Source organism: Pan troglodytes, chromosome 5 (assembly GCF_028858775.2).
Source record: "Pan troglodytes isolate AG18354 chromosome 5, NHGRI_mPanTro3-v2.0_pri, whole genome shotgun sequence".
Lineage (NCBI taxonomy): Eukaryota > Metazoa > Chordata > Mammalia > Primates > Hominidae > Pan > Pan troglodytes.
In genome coordinates, this window is record NC_072403.2 from 82378355 (window position 1) to 82402994 (window position 24640).

Consider the following 24640-nt stretch of genomic DNA (forward strand, 5'->3'; position numbering starts at 1 on the left):
TACTTGGCTGGATTCTCACTTAGTGACCTGGGATATGACCCAGTAAGGAGCCCCATTTGAATAGACCTCCAGATGATTTCAGTTTTATGTCACTTTGCCAGGGCCAGTAGAACAGAATGAACAATTCAGTCTCCGGTAAGTCAGCTGATTCCAGTCATTTCAAAGGCATAGGTTTAAAGTAACAGGTTCCAAACCAGCCAGCAGACTGTGCAGGAGGGTCATGAAACTCTTAGCTTCTTGTAGATACAGAGAGTTCCTTGCAATGGAGAATCTGCCGTGCATCGTCTGGGTAAAAGGAAAAAAGCTCTTTCTGCAACTTCTTGAGAGGACAGACCTGAGTTTTTTTGGTTCATAAGTGGCGTTAAGAATCTGTGTAAGCAAGAGATTTTGCACTGTTTGCCCACAGAATGAATTTTCTCTGTTGTTGAATTTTGTTAGAAATACACAGTTTGTTTTGTTTTTATAACTAGTTGGTGGCATCTAAAATTAAGGAGATTTCCCCTTTAGGGACAAAAAAGACTTCCAACTACCTCTTGAAAATTTAGAAGACCCTGATAGTGTTACGCCAGCAAGAACTGACTGGAGCTAAGTAGCCATTGCTCCCTATAGCTGGAAAACAAGTAGTTTCTAAGAAGAGGATCAGACAGATCCCCTTTGACTCCAACAGTCCTCTGAATTTTTTTTCCCTTGCTCTCTTTTGCCTGCTCTCCTTTTCCTTTAGTCCCTTTTTTGTATTTTTTCTTCTACCACAAAAATAAAAATATTCCTTCTGTTAGGCAGAGGGGAGGTAGTGGAAAACAGATTTATCAGCATCATTATGTATATATCTGTACATGTATGTTTCTATTTAGGGGATAATCAGTACAAAAGAGGTAGATTAAAGGAAATTAGGCAGCAACAATAGAACAAAAAGCACAACAGGATACAAGAGTAAGAGTGGAAGAAACTGCAAACAGGCCTTGAACTTATACTGATAAAGGAATTTTATCACCAAAATTTGTTCATGCATATTTCTGCTTTCAGTATATCAGTGTAATAATTCCTTTCTCCAAGTTGGTTGAGTTTCAATTGGAGACAAGTAATAATAGTTACTATTTATGGAATCTTTAATGCTAATTTATTTTTCCTTAAATATTAAGTTGAGTACTATGTGCCAGACAATAGGAATATAGCAGTGAACAAAGTAGTCAGAATGTCCTGCCTTCATGGAACTTTCATTTTAGTGGAGGAGAAACATTAAAGACTAATAAGTAAAATATTTAGTATGTTAGGTGGGGATAGGTGCTGAGGAAAAAATAAAGGACTAAAGGGATATGGTATGCCAGGAATAAGGAATTAATATTTTTGATAGTGCAGCCAGAAAAGGCCTAATTGAGAAGCTGGTATTTGAGTCAAGGCCAGAGGGAACTGAAGGAGTGAGTCCTGTGGATATCTGGAGAGAAGAATGTTCCAGGGAACAACGAGTGCAGAGGCCCTGAGACAGGAATATATTTCATGTGTTCAAAGAGTAGAAAGGAAATAAGTATGATGGGAGTGAGGAGAATCGTAGGAGATGAAGTCAGAGAAGATTCAGATTACATCATATAATTTTATAAGCCATTTTAAGGCAGTAAGATTGGAAGCCACAGAGGGTTTGGAACAGAGGAGAGAGACAAAAGCTGGTTTTTTGAAAATAGCCTGAAGAGGGGGAATATATTAGTTAGGGTATAGAGTAGGTATAGCTGCTGTAACAAAGAGTTACGAGACGTGAAAGTCTGAGCAGTCTAGGTAGGGAAGACATTCGGTAATCCAGAATTTGTCCATTTTTTTGCTTTACCGTTCTTGAGGACTTGGTCCTAATCTATGTGATCAAAACTAGGGACACTGTCAAGTTGGTATTCCAGCCTGTAAGAAAAAGGGAAGCAGATGAAGTCCAGAGCAAAGAATTTCCTTTTAAACAAGTGAAGCAGATATTACATGTTTCACTTCAGTTTACATTCCATGGATAGGATCACTTGACATCAAGGGAGGTTGGGAAATATAGTCTCAGGCTGGGTGACCATTTGGCTAAAAGGAAGGGAAAACAGATGTGACAAGCAGTCTACCACAGTCTGCCACTTTGGCCTTCATCCTACCTGTTAATAATATTCCTATATTTCTTCCTCAAGGGAGACAACCCATAGTACCATCCATTAGTTGCATTAATCCAAGCTCACTGAGAGGCACAGTACTTTCAGATCTGCAAGTCCAGTGACCTATAAACAAATCACAGTTATCTACTCCTCCTCCATCCCTCCCACACATACCCAACATATTATAGTGGATCAGAAACAGGAAAACAGTAATAAAATCTCCCATTTGGGAAAATAAACAATGAAAAAACTCTTTTCACGAGAATGATGAAGATCTCATGCCCTCGCAGTGGATTAATATCCTTAGTTCTGCTTTCTGGTAAGAATGAATGTCAATATTCATTGCATTAAGATCCCTGTCTTTGCTGTCTGGGTGTTTCTTCCTTACATTAACCTCTGTGGCCACATCTGAAGTTGATGTTGAAAGTTTGCCCACTTTGAAGGCTATTCAGTTTTCATAGCCTGCTTCTTGCTACTGCAGGTTTGCCAGCTTGCAAGTTACACAGTCACAAGCCTTTGCACCCTAGCTTATAATTTATTTGACAAATACCATTCCGTCAGAAACATAATAGGATTCTTATACGTTTCTCTCCATTCAGTTCTCTGTGCCAGTAACTACACCAAAGTTATTTTCTGGATGTGGTTCTTAAGCCTGCCTTATTTATTTCTGTCTATGCACCCAACATCTTTTGATGGCCTCATTTTAATTAAGCACATCCTCATCCCTCATTTTAATGGTCACTGTCTTAAAACTATTTGAAACAACAAGTATTGGTGGGATGGCAGCATCCTTAATCTAATCTTAACTGCAGAGCTGGATCCCTTTGTTTTGTCAAGAATTCCTTTGACCAAGGCACTAAACCTGATATATGGGGTATTGGCTGCAAGGCCCCACATTTAAGCGGCCTTATTTCTTTCCATCTTTGCTTACAAACTAGCCAATTCTTGCTTGAGTAAACATGGCGAAGAACCACCAACACCCGGTATTGTGGCATTTTTCATGTACTTTTTCTGGGACTATGGGCTTTTTCTGGGCACTGGTTTTGCAGATTATTGTAGGCAACAGTTTAATCAATTGTTTTATTTCCACATAACAGTGGTTATTAGTATCGTAGTAGTATGTTCTCCTTCTGCCTGCTACCTAATTACTAAGCTAGTACCACGTTTTAGGATTTTGTTATAGCAGTGTCTTAATTCTGATATTAATTTCTGTATTAAGGAAAAGGCCAGCTTACTGAGTTAGGTGGTATGGGTGCTATCTGGACCCAAATCCCAAACCTATATTTTAAGCATTATGCTATTCATATATATATTCTATATATCTAATATATATTTATATATATAAAATATGTATTACACACACACACAGAGTATACCTCTTCCTGATGGCTAGTTAACTTTTGAGATCAAGAACTTAGCTATACCTCATACTTACTACAATTCCTAGCCTATAGTAGGTGTTCAATAAATGTTTGAATGAACAAATACCCATTTTATACCTGAGTAAGTTAAGGCATAGAGACTTGGCCAAACTTTACTTAGAATCAAAACCAGAACATAATCTAAACCCTGCACTCAAGAATATATGTACAGGAGAAGCTATCTTCGACATCATTTCCACAAAATGGGGAATATCTTATATAAAGATAGCATTGTTTGATCTTAGAAATAGTTACCAGAAAATCTTTTGATGTGACTATTAAAGTTTAAAATAGCAGTTATGGGAGCTGGTAAAGTCTACATCTTTATAATGGAGAGAAGAAAAACTCTGTATCAAAGAGTGAATGTGGTCTTTATTCCAACATTTTTAGTACCTAAAATAATTATACCAAGGACAAAAGATAGATTTTTAAAAAATTTAAGCAGTATTTGAAATGTGAGGAAAACTATCCATAGCACATTGAAGCAATCATTGTGTCAAAGTATTTTAAATAGTTCTTTATACACACATACATACATGTATGCATACATGCACACACATACATACATACCTACTCAGGGAGTTACTTTAAAATGGTGAGTTCCACCTCTTAAAAATTAATGAGCTTATAATGTTTTGTGTATTCATGAGGGTTCCTACTGAACTAAGAAAGTACTCTATTTGTTATTGTACTTTGAATTATATGTAAGTTAATCCTTAATAGAGATATAATAGTTAATATTGATATTGAAATTGTGAATGAAAAAAGTCTCTAAAACTTATTCATAAGCCTTCGAAGGACATATATCTTTTATATAAATTGAAAATAGTAAGTAACTAACAAAACATAGGTTTCCTTAAGACAGACTTTTTTATGTCTACTATTTGGTTTGAGATGTTACTTTTTTTTCTCATAGGGGGAACGGTGTATTTTTAACAACGGGAATCAGTAACTGGAAGTACAAGATTGGTTATTTAATAATGTTAAAAATGAGGCTTTGAAAAGCAGAGGTAAGAATATAACTTTTTTTGCACTTAATAGATTCGAGTATTTGCCAAATTTCTATGAAGAACTGCTTCAAGAATTGGGAAGGGTCTGAGATTTTACCCCACTTGCAAGCTGACAAGTTAGTCTGCCACGGTGCCATGGATGTTGGCAGGACGTGAGAGTCATGGATCAAGGTCAAGGATTGTTTATGCTCATAGCACTAGCTAGAGTACCAGGTGACACCTGTATGTGAGTAGTTTGTGTTACAGGAGAAGAACCCTGAATTAGGGGAACCTAAGTCTTTTAGAATGGACAGTAAACCTGCCTGACTTTTTTCCTGGAGGGAGGCTTTATCTGTATTATACAGAACAGTAGACAAATCTGCCCTTTGTTCTAGTATAAGACACTATCTCTGACTTCTAAGATTGTTCATTATACAAACATCCGTGAAAAGATAGTCTGGAACAAAGGCTGTCTATGTCTCTGCTTGTGAGACGTGCAGAAACATGAGAGATTTGTGAAGAATTGTCTTCCAACACTTTCTTACTCTAAATTGCTTTCTACACTTAGCTTACTTAACAGTCCAAGAAGTTATTTTTTAAATATGTACTGTTGATAAGGATGATTGTTATAATTTTTTTTAAATAGTGAAAAAATGGAAACTACTGAAGTCACCCAACAATAGGGGATTGTTTAATTATAACATGTTCCCAGTGTCATAGTTAACAATTAATGGCCGGGCACGGTGGTTCATGCCTGTAATCCCAGCACTTTGGGAGGCTGAGATGAGCAGATCACTTGAGGCCAGGAGTTCAAGACCAGCCTGGCCAACATGGCAAAACCCCATCTCTACTAAAAATACAAAAATTAGCTGAGCATGACGGCGCATGCCTATAGTCCCAGCTACTCAGAAGGCTGAGGCAGGAGAATGGCTTAAACCCCGGAGGCGGGGATTGCAGTGAGCTGAGAGCACGCCACTGCGCTCCAGCCTGAGTGACAGAGCGAGACTCTGTCTCACAAAAAAAAAAAAAAAAATTAATATTGTAAAACTACATTTATTGACATATATGTTCACTGAATAATTAAGTGAAATAAGCAGATGATAAAATGTACATGTGGTTTGATCCCACTATTAAAAAATTTTACAAATGCACACACATGAAGAACGTACCAAAGTATGTATTTCAGTGGATGGAATTGTGAATGTTTTCTATTTGTGCTTGTCTATTTTCTTTTCTTCAACTTCTTTGCAATTGAATACTTTAGAATTTGTAATAAAGGAAAAAATCTCTTTCTCTTTTTAAATTTAAAAGTGAAAAGTGATTTAAGAATTTTTTTCTTCACTTAAAGAAAAACCTTTCATCAGCTTAACTGGGGATTGAAGAGTGTTAATTTTTTTTTTGACTCTGGAGTTACTTACATGTGCAATGTAGCACAAGAAGAGAATATTAGATATCTTCACTATTAAAAAAAGTTACTATCTATAAGAGATAAAGTTGAGTTTCTTTTAGCAATATGTTGTATTATTTATTATCACATAAATGTCATCAAGGGTAACAAATCTTAGAAAAAGCTTTCTGACAGGACAATCTTAAATTATAGAGAGTAGTGCAACTTAGTAAGTGTACATTCTGGTCCTATTTAGTTGGGTTAGGTTGTTAAGTACACTAAAATAATTTGTTTTTATTTTCTGCCTATGTGTCATATTCTAAAATATGTATAAATAATAGCATTTTTATAAGTTGGCATTTTTGTTATGCTTCTCATGATTTTTTCCCTTTCCTTAACAAAGGTGCTGTTATCAGAATAGTCTTCTGGGTATAAATTAAAAATGACTGAAGTTCAAGCAATGGTAGAATTCTCTGTGGAGCTAAACAAGTTCTACAATGTGGATTTGTTTCAGAGAGGGTATGTATTTTATTGTGAAAATGATATATTTTGCATAAGATGTACAGTTTAAATTTAAATTTAATTACATATTTTTATTCCAGCATATATAAGGAAAACAATGAATTATATTCAAGTAATTATTTTCTCAGATAAATTTTATTTATTAAATAGATATTTTGGGATTATTCACATGAATTTAATGATAATGCTGGATATACTGAACCTGTGTTTATGAATTTGTAGTGAGCCTTGAGAGGACTTTACTGTAAATGTATAAGGTCTAATTTTTGCTCTTTAAAATCTTATAGTATAATGGGAAAAAATAAGACATGCATACAAAGCAACTAAATAGAAATACAAACATACATGATGAAGCTTATTTCACTTGATTTTTCTGTACCAGTGAATGTAGTTTTATAATATCATTTTTAATTATTAACTATTACACTGTGACATGTTATAATTTAACAGTCACCCACTGTTGGGTATTTCATTTGTTTTCATCTTTTCACTATTTCACGAAAACACTATAACAATAATCTTCATCAATGGTACCTATAAAGCAATGTAATAACTTCTTGGCCTTTTGGCTAAGATCAATAAGTATATATAAGAGGTGCTCTAGGAATCAACAGAAAGACGTCTTTCTGGTTTAGTATGTTAGAAAAGGCATTATGGAGGGATAAGATCAAAGTATGGCTAAGACTTGGATAGGCAAAGTATAAAGTGAAAGATCATATTTGTAGAAGAGAACAGCATGATTCAATACAGCCACATGAATCAAGTGTTGGAAATAGAAACGAACATGTTATTTTTAAGAATAATTAGGGGCCAGGTGTGGTGGCTCACACCTGTAATCCCAGGACTTTGGGAGGCCGAGGCGGGCGGATCACCAGAGGTCAGGAGTTTGAGACCAGCCTGGCCAACATGGTTAAACCCTGTCTCTACTAAAAATACAAAAATTAGCCGGGCGTGGTGGTGCACGCCTGTAATCCCAGCTACTTAGGAGTCTGAGGCAGGAGAATCGCTTGAATCCAGGAGACAGAGTTTGCAGTGAGCCGAGATTGCGCTAGTGCACTCCAGCCTGGGCAACAGAGCAAGACTCCATCTCAAGGAACATTAAAAAAAATAAAAATTAATCAAAAAGAATATTTAGGAAATTGGATATTTTCTAGGAGAATTACAGAAGAAAGGCAGTAAAGAATGGCAAGGTTATATTTGTGAAAGACTTTAATGTCTAGAGAAGAGTTGACACTAGGGATTTGGGTAACCATCAATAGTTTCTAAGTAAGAATAAAATTTTATCACTATTATTACAATAAGCACTTACTAACATGATGGATATTATGATACATTAGACTGATGGTTGTGTAGAAGAAATAGAAACCTAGGAAACAGTTTAGAGGCACTTGATAGTAACTCAAGATATAAATCTGGAGATCTATACAAAGAGTGGTGGCAGTGGGACTAACAGAAGAAGTAGAGCAAGAGATTCTCTATTTTTTTTGCCTTGACCTTACCATCTTGTTGAAAAAATAAAAACAGCTGTGCCTGTGCTGTGGTCTGCTCTATATGGTCTCTAATTTCTTAGCAGGCCAGCCTGGACTTGTTCTCATGGTGGAGACAAGAGTCTGAGATAGAGAGCAGAAGGCCGGGTGCGGTGGCTCACACCTGTAATCCCAGCACTTTGGGAGGCCAAGGCGGGCAGATCACCAGAGTTCAGGAGTTCGAGACCAGCCTGGCCAACATGGTGAAGCCCCATCTCTACTAAAAATATAAAAATTACCCAGGTGTGGTGGTGGACGCCTGTAATCCCAGCTACTCGGGAGGCTGAGGCAGAAGAATTGCTTGAACCCAGGAGACGTAGGTTTCAGTGAGCCGACATGGTGCCACTGCACTCCAGCCTGGGTGACAGAGTGAGACTCTATCTAAAAAAAAAAAACAAAAAAAGAAAGAGAGCAGAAGATGCAAGTCTCCTTCAATTGACACACTGTTACTTCCACTGCATTCCATTGGCCAAGCAAGTCACAGTGCGAGGTCACGAGTCAGGCTGGTGGCTTTTTGGCCAGTACAATTCACTTAAAAAACTTTGTGGACTTTCCATATGGCTGATAAGTTTATTCCATGCTTTAAAGCCCACAGCCACAGTTGTTTTTGAGACATGCTTGCTCTCTAGATAGCATATCTACCAATCACTGCTACTTGGGGATTAGAATTCTGTGGGATCATGCCCATCAACTTTCTAAAAATCCTTTTGTCATGCTGAGAATGTCTGCTTACATCTTAATTCTTTTAGTGATCTTAAGAAAGGAAGCTACAGCTACATCCTTGAGTTGATCTTTGTTCATGGGCTTTGTTTTATTTTCAGGAGACTGCAGATGAAACAGTTTTATTTTCCAACCCAGCAAGTTCTAGTTGCTCTAGATTTCTTCTAGATTCTGCTTATAAAATGACTAGCTCTTTCTTTAGTTCATCTCTATCTTGCAGAACCTTATACTTAGCTAGGAGCAACCAGTTGGCGTTTTTGGTATTCTGCTTGGAAATTAATTTGCTAAGCCCAAAAGTTTCTTAGATACATTTTCTGAATTATTCCAGGTTAGTTTAAGATAGCATATTACATCACTCCATAACATGGTTACCATTTTCCTCATCTCCTATAGTTTCCTCATTATTTTTCCACCATTTGTAGCTGTAACTGTTAGTTTGGCCCCAGAATTAATGCCACTTATTTTAAGTTTTTGTTATGGCACACACCACTTCTAGGTATTGATTTCTGTATTGTTTATTGTCACAATAATGCAGCTAACCACAAACACAAAGCCTCAATGGCATTATGGCAATAAACATTTATTTTTGCTCCTAAGTCTGTGGATCATCTGAACGGTTCTACTGATCTGGAGTGGCTTGGCTCATCTTTGCTGGGCTCACTTCATGAATGCACAGTCAGATGGCAGATTGGCCGGGCACTAGCTGGATGCAGAGTGGCCTCAGCTGGGCAGTCTCAGTTCTGTTTCACAGTCTCTCATCCTGCAGCTTATTCTCATGGACAAGGCATGGGTCCAAAGGAGAGAAACCATGCAAGCAGACCTCGTATCATCTAGGCTTGGAAATGATGCACTGTTACACCTCTACCACAAAATACTGACTGGCCAAAGCAAGTCATAAGTAAGGCCAGCCCACATTTAAAAGGTGGGCAACTACACTCCACTTCTTAATGGGAGTCACACTGTAAGAGGTCTGAATATAAGGAAGAGCAAAATATAGGTGACATTTTAAAAATCAATCTACAGGTTACATTTTGTAGGTTTGTTTTTAACAACATGATTTTGACAAGCTAAATGTGTAAAAAGCAATTCAGTATTGGAGTTAGATTTGAAGACTAGCTAGAAAACAAATTGCTTGCTTAAGTTGTATTCATGAAAAAAATGATTATTTGGAAACCATTACTGTTTATAAAATATTTTTCAAATATATGTAGTGTCCTCTGACCTATATATAAAATATATCATTATAAAATTATAAAATATTTTAATGTGTAATATAAACATAATATCAACATGTAAAATTGTTCTTTCCAAGTAAAACAGTGTTACTCTTTAGACAAAAAAGTCATGATGTGAAATCACCTTGCTTAATAAAATCATGTTAAGTTTTACCTCATACAATTTTAACACAGTGTTGTGTATTAACAATCAATGCTATAAATGTGTTCTAAAGAATAGAGGATAGAAATGTAATAACTTAATATTCACAAACACATTCTTTTAGCCACTAACCTCAGTTTTTTATTCTTCCTCTAGAAAAATAAAGTTTTCTGACAATGGAAAAAATAGATGTATACTTAATCTCTACCTGCTGCACTTCTGTAAAGATACTAAAGAGCATCTCTTTCTCTTATGACTACTTATAAAAGATTTATTACTATTATAGTTCATTTTTATGCTAGATCTAAGCAGGAAAAGGATCTACATTATTATTACACTTGAAAAATAACTTATAGAAGAGCAAAATTAAATTTGTTAAGTAAAGCGCTTTTCCTGTTCATCTGTGAGAATATGTTTTTGTGGCCCTTTGCAACTTTCTGTCTTTCTTGAAGACCATTCTTTATAATGAACTTAACAAAACATTGTTAATAAATAGACATCCTTACTTCTTTATAGCCCCCTACCTAAGGTGATCCTTTAAATTGTGTTTTACTTAACAGAGTATGGGAAATAAATAAGGTATGAAATAAGAACAGAAGAATAGATTGCTTTGCTTTAGTGCTTATCTCATTGCATTGGATTATTTATAGATAAATTGATTATATCTCTTTTTTCTGATTAAAATATTTTCTTCCCTTATATTTTCTAACTTTTTTTTTTAATATAAAGGAAGACGTCGACTTTTTTTTCCTTATAATTCTCTTTAGGATCCTAAAATACACCTACAATTCAGAAGTACTTATACTGCCATATTTAAGATGATAACTTAATTAGAAAAATAATTTTTCTTTTTAATTTGTCTGAATTGTAGGGACTGTTTTTAGAGTTAAAAGGACAATATAAAGCATCTAGTTTAAAAACGTATACAGTTTATAAATGGTATAAGTAATTTAAGTTACAAAAATAAGTTTTTAAACACCCTGTTATGCTAGGATGTCCGTATAATTTATTGACCAAATCAAGATACTTTTTTTTTTTTTTTAAGACAGAGTCTTTGCTCTGTCGCCCAGGCTGGAGTGCGGTGGCTTGATCTCGGCTCACTGCAAGCTCCGCCTCCTGGGTTCATGCCATTCTCCTGCCTCAGCCTTCCGAGTAGCTGGGACTACAGGCGCCCGCTACCACGCCCAGCTAATTTTTTGTATTTTTATTAAAGACGAGGTTTCACCATGTTAGCCAGTATGGTCTTGATCTCCTGACCTCATGATCCGCCCGCCTCGGCCTCCCAAAGTGCTGGGATTACAGGCATGAGCCACCGCGCCCGGCCTTCGAGATACTTTTTAACATGAAAGGAGGCACTGTTAATAATAGGCCCAGACAAATGAAAACCAGGATGGCTTCAGGCAAACCAGGACATATGGCCATCCTTGTAATAATCAAATATTCCTTAAATCTTAACTTTTTTTTTTTTTAAAGTAACTTAAAGCAGCAAACATTTGTTGTTTCTAATGAGTCTTTAGGTTGGAGCTTGGCTGATGTCATCGAAGCTTGTCCATGCGTTTGTGGTCAGCTGTGGACTGATTGGTCTAAGATGGCCTTGGTTGGGACTTCTCAGCTCTCCTCCACATAATCTCTTATCCTCTAACAGGCTAGGCTGGGCTTAAACAACTCTTAGCTTTAATTGAATTAGAAAATGTATTTTTGCTTAGACTTATTGGGTGTAATAGATTAGTCAATGTTAAAAAAAGTTATTTAAAAAAATCTGTGCTTGCCTTCAGAAAGGAATAAACAGATTACTAATGTATTTACATGATAATTAATTTTTACTATAATTACATTGTTTTGCCTTAATGGTAAACAGAAAGCTCAGATACTAACAATCTAAAGAAAAACTAGTTTTATTTTAATTTTACTCTATTCTATCATTTTGTTTAATAGAGTGGATTTTTAAACTCTGAAAACGAAGTCAAAATTGTAAAGCACTGATCATAAATATGGTGCTATTAAATGGAATGTGGATGTATGTCTTATAAATGAGTAATATAAATTATCTTAAGATTTGTATTATATTAGGAGTATCTAATTACAAGATAATAGACTTCCCAGTTACTTCATTCAAAATACATTTGTCAAGAGGACTCCAAAGGAGAAGGAAATATTGCCCTTTAAATAGATACAGAAACATTGCTGTTTGAACACCTCTTCTCATTGGCATAAAGGATAAGAGGATGGAATTAAATTATGGTTGTAGTAAATTTCAGTTAGGTTTTAAAGTGGGGGAAATTTTTCTTTGTTTGGAGATGATTGCAAAATTGTTGAAGTATCTTTTTCTAGAATGCTTTAGGTCAGTGCTATTCTCAGTAGCTTGTCTGCAGATGGTTTGTGACTGGTTCAGGATGAAGCACTGTTGCCAGAATGGAAATGAATGCTGCTTTCTTCATTAAATTTTGCTACCAAAAAAAAGTTAGTTAAAATAGTGTGCTTTGCAATATAGTTGATTTACTTTATTTTACCGCAGATTGGCAACAACCATTTCACAAAAATGCACCAGTCTGTGTACCATATTTGAAGTAGTACAGCTTTAGAATATTAGCAATGGCATCTTGAATGGAGTTGGGTTTCATTCATTTTGAAAAGCGGCAAATATTTAGAAGATATTTAGAAGAACTTTGACAAAGTGCTATGCTTTAATCTTTTATCAGACTTTGCAAGTGAAATGTTATCAGTTTGATTTGTTTCCACATATCGTTGGAACAGTCAATAATCCAGCATGCTACTACTAATAAATTAAGTAGTGAGGAAAATATTGTTGGAGTCAGAAGTTGAAAGTAGTACTTTGTTCTTTATTTATCTGGATTACTGTAGAACAGTTAATTGAATACCTGTAGCTACTATTACTTTTCTTAATCATATACTGCCACCATTTCCTTGTCATAAGATAAACTACTACAAAGGACATATTATGATTTGGAAATGGAGGAAAGTAAGGATATAGATTTAGAAATTATATATATACGTGTGTGTGTGTGTGTGTGTGTGTGTGTGTATATATATATATATATATATATATATATATTTTTTTTTTTTTTTTTTTTTTTAGATAGAGTCTCACTCTTGCCCAGGCTGGAGGGCAGTGGCGTGATCTTGGCTCACTGCAACCTCTGCCTTCTGGGTTCAAGCAGTTCTCCCTGTCTCAGCCTCCTGAATAGCTGTGATTACAGGTGTCTGCCACCACGCCCAGCTAATTGTTATGTTTTTAGTAGAGGTGGCGTTTTGCCCTGTTGGCCAGGCTGGTCTCAAACTCCTGACCTTAGGTGATCTGCCCTCCTCGGCCTCCCAAAGTGCTGGGATTACAGGCGTGAGTGACCGCACCCGGCCTAGAAATTACATTCTTAAATTTTAGTAACATTACAAAACCATGGAACTTAAATCCTTTTGGAAAACCTCTGTAGAACCCTGTAAACCAGGTTTGATACAACACAGTTTTTTTGTTTGTTTTTTGTTTTTTTTGAGATGGAGTTTCGCTCTTGTTGCCCAGGCTGGAGTGTAGTGATGCAATGTCGGCTCATTGCAACCTCCACCTCCCCGGATCAAGCAATTCTCCTGCCTCAGCCTCCTGAGTAGCTAGGATTACAGGCATGCGTCACCATGCCCTGTAACACAGTTTTTAACAAAATTATCTTAAATCCCTTTTGTTTATGATTCTGAGGTTGTTAAACTTATGGAAGATTTGTAGTTTGATTTAAAAGGACTATCAGCTAAGAGTCAGAAATTCAGCTGAATTTTGTTTTATTGACATTGATTACAACTTTTGAAAAAAGTGATTCCTTGTCTATAATGTCATGTATGTGTTGTATTCTTAAAGTTCATGAACTGGCCGGGTGTGGTGGCTCACGCCTGTGATCCCAGCACTTTGGGAGGCCGAAGCAGGCTGATCACCTGAGGTCAGGAGTTCGAGACCAACCTGGCCAACATGGTGAAACCCCGTCTCTACTAAAAGTACAAAAAGTAGCCAGGCATGGTGGTGGGTGCCTGCCGTCCCAACTACTTGGGAGGCTGAGGCAGGAGAATCACTTGAACCCCAGAGGCGGAGATTGCAGTGAGCTGAGATCGTGCCACTGCACTCCAGCCTGGGTGACAAGAACAAGATTCTGTCTCAAAAAAAAAAAAAAAAAGTTCAGGAATTGAGGACTTCTGATTAAGCATTGGTGATTGGAGCTCACAAGAAACTACCTCAAATTTTTCATAAGGCCTTCAAAACTGTCTGAAATTGTCTGTCTTCAGTAAGATATAAGGACTGAGAATACTGGATAAGAAGTTAATTGGTTTCTCAGTTTTAAGAATCAGCCCTTCTCTGTACTCTGCAATTTGTTTTCTTTGAACAGTTTACGTCAGCTATCGGAATATAAATATTTCTTTCATTGTTAATGTTAGCTGTGACCTTTACTCATTTTTTAATCTGTGCTATGGTATAGGGGTACATTTAGTCTGAATCAGCAGTTTACAGATGGAGTACAAGGGTATTGGATTTAAGGGGCTAGTAAGTTCTGCTTTTCTGGAAGCTTTTATAATTTGATGTTGGAGATATGAAAAAAAACAGTTGTGAAAATCATAATTGCCAATGTGTATTCTTCTTTTTGTTTTTAAAACTGGAAACTCATTTTGTTTTTAGTTTCACCATTCTTTAGGTGAGAAAGGATGTCTGCAGTCTTTGAAGGATCATTATAATGGATCATAACAGTGAATGATGGGGCCAATAGTAATTGAATATCCCAACAATCTGCCATTACTGGCTTTGAACACATATGTTTTTAAAGTATAAGTAAATAGAGGAGGTCAAATTAACTGTGGGAAAAAAAAAACTACTACCGAAAACCAAAAAAGATTTAGTATTTACTTAATGCTGTCAATTAACTAGCTTTAAAGGACTAAGTGTTAATATGAGAAATGTCTATATGAAAATCAAAACATAAATGACATGACTTAAATGTAGGGCAAACCTCAATGGGGAAGGAAACATGAAACAAATTTGTGTATTTATTAACTATATGTATATATATAATACTGTGTTTCTACATTAATGAAAAGTTTTCTGCATCTCTGCAACTTCAATATGTAACTTATGAAACAATTTGCATAAGGATAAACTTAACTTATGGTTGAGTAGTACTTAACCCAGGGGCTACCCATATGGATCTTAGAGTTCCACCTGTAAATAACAATATGTATACTCAAAGAGGTAACCAATAAATTGGCTAGATAATCAGACAGTAAGTATAGACCTTTCTTCATATTAATAAAGACCTTTTTTGGGGAAACAACAAGTGGGCTTGTTGTTTTCTTGGCAAAATTAAAGAATGGATTTTAAAAGAATATATTGGGATAAAAGTTTACATATAAAAAATTAAATAATTCTGTAAGTGTTCAGTTTTAAAAGATTTTACCTACAAAGAAATAAGAGTCTGGTCTCAAACTTTTTCTTAGTATTACTTAAGATCCTGAAATAATGAAACAACATCTTCAGAAGTTTGCAGGAAAGTTGTAGTGACCCAAGTATTTTATCTTTTTGTAACAATAGGGAGATACTATGAGAAAATACAGTCTCAGAAAAGGTACTTTCCATTTACTTATTCTGAATAGATTACTTGTGATATGTTCCAGAGCACGATGGGAGAGAGTAAAAATTTAGAACTCGGAATTAGGGAAGTTGTAGAAAATAGGCTTTGAAACTTGTTAAAGTTATTGAAATAAGTCAAAAAACTAAATTTTACAAAAGTAAATGTTAGGCTCTTTGAAAAACAATTTCCATTTTGAAGAGATTAGTGATTTGCTTTATTTCTCTATATTTATTAATAAAACATGGAACGGGAGAATGATGGCGGAGGAATTGTGAAATTTCTTTCATAAAAAGCAAGAAAAAATTTTTAATCATTCTTTCTATAGATACTTATACCATATATTCATTTTTTCGAGAAACTTTTTTTTACTGTCTGATAAAATGAGAGATTATATGTGGTTATTGGAAAAAAAGAAACAAACCAGCCAGAGTCAACATAGCAAAAGGAAGAATGGATAAAGGAAGCAGTAGCAAAAACAGAAAATACAGAATACAATGACAAGTAGAAACATTCAAAACCATTCTGACTATAAAACTCATAAATTTAAGTTGTCTTGTTCAAAGGCAGATTTGCAGGATTTAAGTCCAATAATTTTCTGTTCATAAAAGACATCTCATATTTTGAAAATAAATGCCTACAAATTTAAAATACTTACAGTAATCCTCCCTTAAGTAGTTTTACTTTCTGTGGTTTCAGTTACCTGCAATCCACCTCAGTCTGAAAACATTAAATGGAAAATTCTAGAAATAAACAATTCATAGTTTTTAAATTGCACACCATTCTGAATAGCAGGATGAAATCATGCACGTCCCTCTTCGTCCCTCTCAGGACAAAAATTCTTTTGTCCAGCATATCTATGTTGCATATACCACCAGCCAATTAGTCACTTAGTAGCTGGTGTTGGTTATGTGATCAACTGTCATAGTATCACAGTGCTTGTTTCAGGTAACCCTTATGTTATTTAATAGTGGCCCAAGAGTGCAAGAGTACTGTTGCTGACAATTTGGATTCACCAGAGAGAAGCTGTAAAGTGCTTCCCTTAAGGGAAAAGACGAAAGTTCTCGACTTTAGGAAAGAAAAAATCTCTTATGCAGAGGTTGCTAAAATCTGTGGTAAGAATGAATTATCTGTGACGTTGTGAAGAAGGAAAAAAAATTCATGCTAGTTTTGCTGCTGCACCTCAAACTGCAAGTTATAGCCACAGTGCATGATAAGTGCTTAAGATGGAAAAGACAGCAGGGCACAGTGGGCTTATGCCTATAATCCCAGTACTTTGGGAAGCTGAGGTGGGAGGATCTCTTGAACCCAGGAGCTTGAGACCAGCCTGGGCAACAATATAGTGAGGCCCTATCTACCAAAAAAATTACAAAAACAAACAAACAGCTAGCTGGACATGGTGGTGCTTGCCTGTAGTCCCAGTTACTCAGGAGGCTGAGAGGTGGGAGAGTCGCTTGAGTCCAGGAGTTGAAGGCTGCGATGAGCTGTGATTGCACCAGCCTAGCCTGGATGACTGAGCAAGATCTAAAAAAAAATTGATGGAAAAGCTATTAAGTTTGTAGGTGGGAGACATGAACCCAGAAACGTGTTCTGATTGATGGCAGTCAGGTTCAGTACTATCTGAGGTTTCGGTCTTCCACTGGTGGTCTTGGAGTTTATCACCTGAGTGTAAGGGGAGACTATTGTATTTAGTGAATTGAACCTTTTATCATTATGAAAAGACCCTGTTTATATCCTAGTAGCTTTTTGCTTTGAACTATTTTGTCTAATATTAATATTATAACATCAGCTTTCTTCTAGTTAATATTTACAAGAAATACCTTTTTCAATTATTTCACTTTCAACCTTTCTCTTTCCTTGTATTCTATATTAATTGCAAACAACATATAATGGGATTTATCTTTTTCATTTTCTAGGGCACTTTTTGTGTTTAAGTGGAACATTTAATCCATTTATATTTAATGTAATGGCCGATTTATTTGTGATTATGTTCATAATTTCATATTTTGTATTTTCTATGTCCGCTCTTCATTTGCTCTCCTATACTCTTTTGTTTCATGTTCTGATCTCTACCAGTGTTTCAGGTTTATTCTTCAAGAGGACATTCACTTTTGCCAGGCTCTTAGGGCATTACCAATCTAGGACTAACTTTTGTTTCTTTAATGGAAAGTTTCAAACATAAAAGTATAGTAAGCACACACCTATCACCTAGCCTCGGTTATCAAAGTTTTTTCTTCCTATTTCACCTGTTGTTCCCCCCAGCTGTTTTTTCAGTATGTATCTCCAACAGATAAGGACTTCTGTTTTTAACATATTTGTAAAATCATTATTGTACTTAAATAAATGTTTAAAATAATTCCTTGATATCAAATAATCCAGTTAGTGTACACAGTCCCTCAGTCATCTCATAAGTGTGTTCTTAATTATTTGTTTGAATCAATATTCACCCCAAAATTCATAGCTTGCATTTGGTTAATATGTCTCTTACATTTTCCAAAATTTAAAATTGATGGTTTAATCTAAAGGATTGATTAAATTCCAGTTGTTTTTGAGACGAATCCTCAAGTGATGCTATGTTCTTCCTATTGCATTGCATCAGAGGACAGGTAATTTCTGGTTTTCTCTTTTTTGTGATATGATTGATTCAGGTGTTATATCAACCTAATGGACCCATTAAACAGTTCCCTATCACTTAATTGATGGTACCCATTGATGATCTTTACCCAGAGTCATTATTTCACTAGAGGTTATAAAATGGAGATATCCAGGGCTGGGCACGGTGGCTCACACTTGTAATCCCAGCACTTTGAGAGGCTGAAGCGGGAAGATCACCTGAGGTCAGGAGTTCAAGACCAGCCTGGCCAACATGGTGAAACCCCATCTCTACTAAAAATACAAAAAATTAGCTGGGCATGGTGGTGAGCACCTGTAATCCCAGCTACTCAGGAGTCTGAAGCAGGAGAATTGCTTGAACCTGGGAGGCAGAGGTTGCAGTGAGCTGAGATTGCACCATTGCACTGCAGCCTGGGCAATAAGAGCTTTTTTGTACATATAAAAAATTAAATAATTCTGTAAGTATTCAGTTTGAAAAGATTTTACCTACAAAGAAATGAGAGTCTGGTCTCAAACTTTTTCTTAGTATTACTTAAGATCCTGAAATAATGAAACAACATTTTCAGAAGTTTGCAGGAAAGCTGTCTCAAAAAAAAATGGAGATATCCAAATTCTGTTATTCCTTGTGCATTTATTAGCTGGAATTCTGTGAAGAATTTTGCCTCATTAACTATTTGGTTATTCTGACATATAGTTTACACAGAAAAGACATAATAAATGTTTTATTATTTCTCCTTAGTTACTTGTATTCAGAATATTTTGTTGTTGCCGTAGCATGTTACACATATGATCACTTTTTATTTTGTGCCAATATGAACTCATGGATTTTCAACATATTTGCTGATAATATTGTGTCACTATCAGCTGGGTGCTGTGGCTCACGTCTGTTATCCCAGCACTTTGGGAGGTCAAGGCAGGTGGATCACCTGAGGTCAGGAGTTTGAGACCAGCCTGGCCAACATTGTGAAAACCCGTCTCTACTAAAAATACAAAAATTAGCCAGTGGCACGCACCTATAATCCCAGCTACTCAGGAGGCTGAGATGGAAGAATCGCTTGAGACTCAGAGGTGGAGGTTGCTGTAAGCTGAGATTGCGCCACTGCACTGCAGTCTGGGCAACAGAGTGAAACCCTGTCTCAAAAAAGAAAAAAAAACATTGTGTCACTATCCTTTCTGATGCTTAGAGGGAGCCCTTCAGGTTGGTTTCTGTGAATTTCCCACAGGACAGTCTAAGCAGTGTTTGATAGTTTTCTTGTTTTCTATTATGATTAGGTGTTGCAGACTCTTGTACATTCTTTGATCCAGACCTGGAGTCAGCCAAGGAGCCCTGGTTCCTTTTATTAGGAAATAGTACTTAGAAATCATAATGTATATACTAAAGGTACACATTTTGGGGTCATTTCTTCTAAGTCCTTTCAGTTAACAGCATTAGCAAATTTTTTTTTTTTTTTTTGAGATGGAGTCTCACTCTGTCGCCCAGGCCAGAGTGCACTAGCGCTGTCTCAGCTCACTGCAACCTCTGCCTCCTGGGTTCAAGCGATTCTCCTGCCTCAGCCTCCCAAGTAGCTGGGATTACAGGCGCCCACAACCACGCCTGGCTAATTTTTGTATTTTTAGTAGAGATGGGGTGTCACCATGTTGGCCAGGCTGGTCTCGTACTCCTGACCTCGTGATCCACCTGCCTTGGCCTCCCAAAGTGCTGGGATTACAGGCATGAGTCACCATGCTCCACCACAAATTCATTTTTATAAGAAAAATGCATCATTAATGTATACTGATATTTTCAATTCCAGTTTAAGTTTACAAGGATTTTACTTTTTTAATTTTATGTTTGTGTCTCTTTTTACTTATAGCGAAAATCTTGGTTCCTAGTAATGTAGATCATTACTTACTTTATGTATGTGTGTGGACATTTCTATATAGAATAGTTTCAAAATAATACTAACAACATTACCACCAAGACCATAAATATTTAAAATTTCTTCATGGTTTTTTTTTTTTTTTTTTGCCGAGATATATCCCATGAGGAATAGGCAGTCAAAATACTGTGTTTTAAAGATCACTTGAAGTATTTCTCTGTGGAATTGCAATCAAGTAGATATACATTAAATTTATTTGTTTTAGGGTTGTTTAGGGATTGACATTTTCTTTGTTTTGTAATTATATAAAAAATTTACATGGGTCCAAAACCAAAACTCTGTAAAGTCCACTATATTGAGATAGATCTTGTTTTGATCCCTGTCCCTTCTCTCTCCTCATCCCATAGGTAACCATTTTATTTTTATTAGTTTTTGGTATATCCTTTTTTTTCTTTTGAAAATAGAGGCAAATAAATATATAGTCATACCCTTCCATCTTACACAAAGGTAGCATAGGATACATACACTCTGTACCCTACTTTTGTTGTTTAAAAGTATATCTTAGAGGTAACTCCTCTAAGTGCGAGTGATTAACATTCGGGTGGTAACACCTGAATCCATCATATCACACAAAAAAAGAGCCAGACATTATATGTCCTTTGATACAATGCTATAGGAAGTACATAATCAAACCTTTAGATTAAACCACCAAATTTAAATTTACAAAAATCTAAGAGATATTTCACATTCCCTGTTACAACTGCATTTTACACCATTGTATAGTTGTACCATAGTTTATTCAACCAGCCCCTATTGGACATTTTGTTTTTATCTTATATTTTCCCATTGCGGTTAATACTACAATATTGCAGTTGCTATTGCAATTAATACTACAATCTGCATATATCATCTAATATTTTTGCCAGATTATCTTTGGGATATCTTCTGAAAAGTGGGATGTTAAGGCAAAGGGTAAATGACACTTGTTTTTGCTCTTTTTTTGCCAAATTACATTCCATATGGGGTTGTGCCATTTTTTGATCTCACTAGTGCTGTGGTAGAATTCCTGTTTGCCCACATGCTTGCCATCATATTACACCCATGTGCCATTTAACTACATTTTGGTCAGTGACAGACCGCAAATATGACAGTAGTCCAATAAGATTATAATGGAGCTGGAAAATTCCCATCACCTCGTGATGGTAGTAGCTTTGGTAACCTCCTAGTGCAATACATTACTTTTTCTATGTTTAGATACACAGATACCTATTATTGTGTTATAATTGCCTGCAGTATGCAGTACAGTACAATATGGTGCAGATCTGTAACTTAGCAGCAATGAGCTATGTGGTATAGTCTACGTGTGTAGTATAACCAGCAGGTTTGTGTGAGTACACTACATTGTTCGCACAGTGGCGAAATCAATCTAAGGATGCCTTTCTCAGAATGTATTCCTGTTGTTGAATGAAGAGTGACTATATTTTGTTAGATTGTTGGATTTCTGTCAGTCTGATAGTTGAGAATGGATATATTTTTGTAGTGAAAATTTATAGTTTTTAAAATTATAAGTGAAATTGAACTCTTTTTGCATATTTAGAGTCATTTGCATTTCTTTTTCTGTAAACTGTTTAATCATACCTTTTTTTTCATCTTTCTATTGGTTGATTGGTCTTTTTCATCTCAATTTTCTTCTCAATTAAGGTTTGCTGGAATATATCAACAGATGGCCTCAGAACAAAAGCAGCTTAATTGCTTTGCCTAATTCACTATGATTTTGCCTTCCTTTAAATTTTCCTTGGTAATTCCATACTATCTTGTCAGCTCTTCAGTAATTTTACAGATATACTTTTTATACTTTATCTGACATTGTCTTTTAGCAAGAGATTGTTCTGAATAACCTAGCCCACCACAGCTCTTAAAATGGAACTGTTTTCTTTGATTTTTGAATTTTTTTATCGCTTACTTCATATTTTGTTTTTAAAAATAGGTAACTTATCCACATTTTAAATTTTTGGGCTGGGTGCGGTGGCTCACGCCTGTAATCCCAGTGCTTTGGGAGGGAGGCAGGCAGATCACTTCAGATCAGGAGTTTGAGACTAGCCTGGCCAATATGGTGAAACTCTGTCTCTGCTAAAAATACAAAAATTAGCTGGGCTTGCTGGCACACGCCTGTAATCCCAGCTACTCCAGGGACTGAGGCATGAGAATTGCTTGAACCTGGGTGGTACAGGTTGCATTGAGCAGAGATCATGCCACTACACTCCAGCCTGGGTGACAGAGTAAGTCTGTGTCTCAAAAAAAAAAAAAAAAAAAAATAACTAGGCATGCCTGTGGGTTCCAGCTACTCGGGAGGCTGAGATGGGAGGATTGCTTAAGCCCAGGAAGTCAAGGCTGCAATGAGCCATGGTTGCACCACTGTACTTCAGCCTGGGTGACAGAATGAGACCTGTCTCAATAAGAAAAAGAATAAAAGAAAAAAATTTATTTATCTAAAAAATTTTATATCTTTATTTAAAGTAGCAATAATTTTAATTAAAAATGTATTTACAGTGGTAGACTGCTTTCATAAATATCAGATGAACTTTATTTAAAATAATGTGTATATTTGCTTTTAGTGTTTTTTCGCTGTATTTCTAACACCTATCACATAGATCTTCAATAAGTGATGAACAAATGGTATTCAGGGAATATAAATTACTATATGACATTCTAGTAGTATACATTAAATGTGGAGATTAAAAATTTTTTTAACAGTTTATTGACATAGCATCTTATTCTACAGAATCAGTGATCACACATTTTATGATAGGCTGTTTTAAAAGTATTTTACTTTTTCTGTTTTTTATCCTTCCATTGATTTCTATTTTAAAATCGTAATTATTACCAGAAAATCTAATTAGGAAGCAAATCTAATGATTCATAGTGTGCATATTCTTTAACTAAAGACATATTGCTTCATCTAATGTTAGGTGAGATACTATCATGGTGCTAATTGTGGGAATACATAAACAAGGGTGGGAATACATAAACAGGGGTGGTAAAACTACAGCCTTTGGACCAAATCTGGCTTGTTGCTGGGCCAAACCCAGCCACGCCCATTTACTTACTTTGTTTATGGCTACTTTTGCTCAGCAGCAGGAATGAGTAGTCACAACAGAGACTATGGCCCGCAGAGTAAAAATGTATTTACTGTCAAGCCCTTTAAGAAAGCTGTTGACCGTTCGTATGGAATATTTAGATATGGTTTCTGCCGAGACCAGCTCGGTCAGGGAAACCCTAACCCAGTGGTGCTAGAGGAATTAAAGACACACACACAAAAATGTAGAGGTGCGGAGTGGGAAATCAGGGATCTCACAGCCTTCAGAGCTGAGAGCCCTGAACAAAGATTTACCCACCTATTTATTAACAGCAAGCCAGTCATTAGCATTGTTTCTGTAGATACTAGATTAACTAAAAGTATCCCTTATGGGAAACAAAGGGATGGGCCAAAACAAAGGAATGGGTTTGGCTAGTTATCTGCAGCAGGAGCATGTCCTTAAGGCACAGATTGTTCATGCTATTTTTTGTGGTTTAAGAACGCTTTTAAGCGGTTTTCCACCCTGGGTGGGCCAGGTGTTCCTTGCCCTCATTCCGGTAAACCCACAACCTTCCAGCATGGACGTAACAGCCATCATGAACATGTCACAGTGCTGCAGAGATTTTGTTTATGGCCAGTTTTGGGGCCAGTTTAATGGCCAGATTTGGGGGGGGGGGGCTGTTCCCAACATATCCCCCTTATTTGATTTGCAAAGCAATAAAAGCAAAGGCAGTTTTGTCATGGTGAGCTACTTCTTGCAGGAGTCAGGATCTGCATCTGCAGACTATACAAAGACAAAGAACACAGATTAAAAGCACAATCATCATTGAAATTACAGAGCTTCCAACTGTTTTTATCCATTTTAATGGGTTACTAGCTGCTAATCTGTCTGCAGCTCCTTCAAGCACTCCAGTTCCTGGCATTAAGGTCAGGTGTACCTGGGATGCTTTAAATATTTGTTCTTTTAATTTTGCAATATCCAAAGACAAGTTTGTGGAGTGTCCTTCTAGATGCTTTTTTATTCTTTCCCAAATTTTGATCTTATTAAGAGCCATTAATAGTTTCCACAAATCCTTATGTTTAGCTTCTACAACAGGCCATATCATTTGAGGTTGAGGTGCCACTATACCACCGTGATTCCAGATAGTAGGAACTCTTGCTGTACTTCTTATCATTTCTACCATCTGACCGTTTTGTTCAGACCATCTGAACATAGTGTGACCGTGGCACGCAGACTGAGAGGTGCAATTCAAGCTAAACATCCCCTTAGGGGATCAATCAATAATGATTCCATAGGAATCATTGTGCAGCACCTCTGCCTGTTCTGCAATGCAATCTTTCTAAACAAGTAAGTTCATTTTTTTCTGGCCAGGTTCAATTTTGTTTACAAAAAGATTTTTGAGGGTGGAATGCCTTGATTATGGGAG

The 24640-nt window shown here is 36.2% G+C and overlaps 1 protein-coding gene across 35 annotated transcripts in view; it reads left to right on the forward strand.

Annotated features, from left to right (window-relative positions):
• FAM135A (family with sequence similarity 135 member A) overlaps positions 1–24640 on the forward strand; it is a 147553-nt gene that overhangs the window by 8371 nt on the left and 114542 nt on the right. For 23 of the 35 annotated variants that reach the window (XM_016955771.4, XM_054686011.2, XM_016955786.4 and 20 more), the window contains 2 exons: positions 4449–4542; positions 6312–6427. The exons of the other annotated variants lie outside the window; for them this stretch is intronic. In XM_016955771.4, coding sequence (XP_016811260.1) covers positions 6351–6427 — 77 coding nt within the window. In that variant the 5' untranslated portion in view covers positions 4449–4542; positions 6312–6350. The remainder of the gene's footprint in view (positions 1–4448; positions 4543–6311; positions 6428–24640) is intronic. 35 annotated transcript variants of the gene reach the window in all.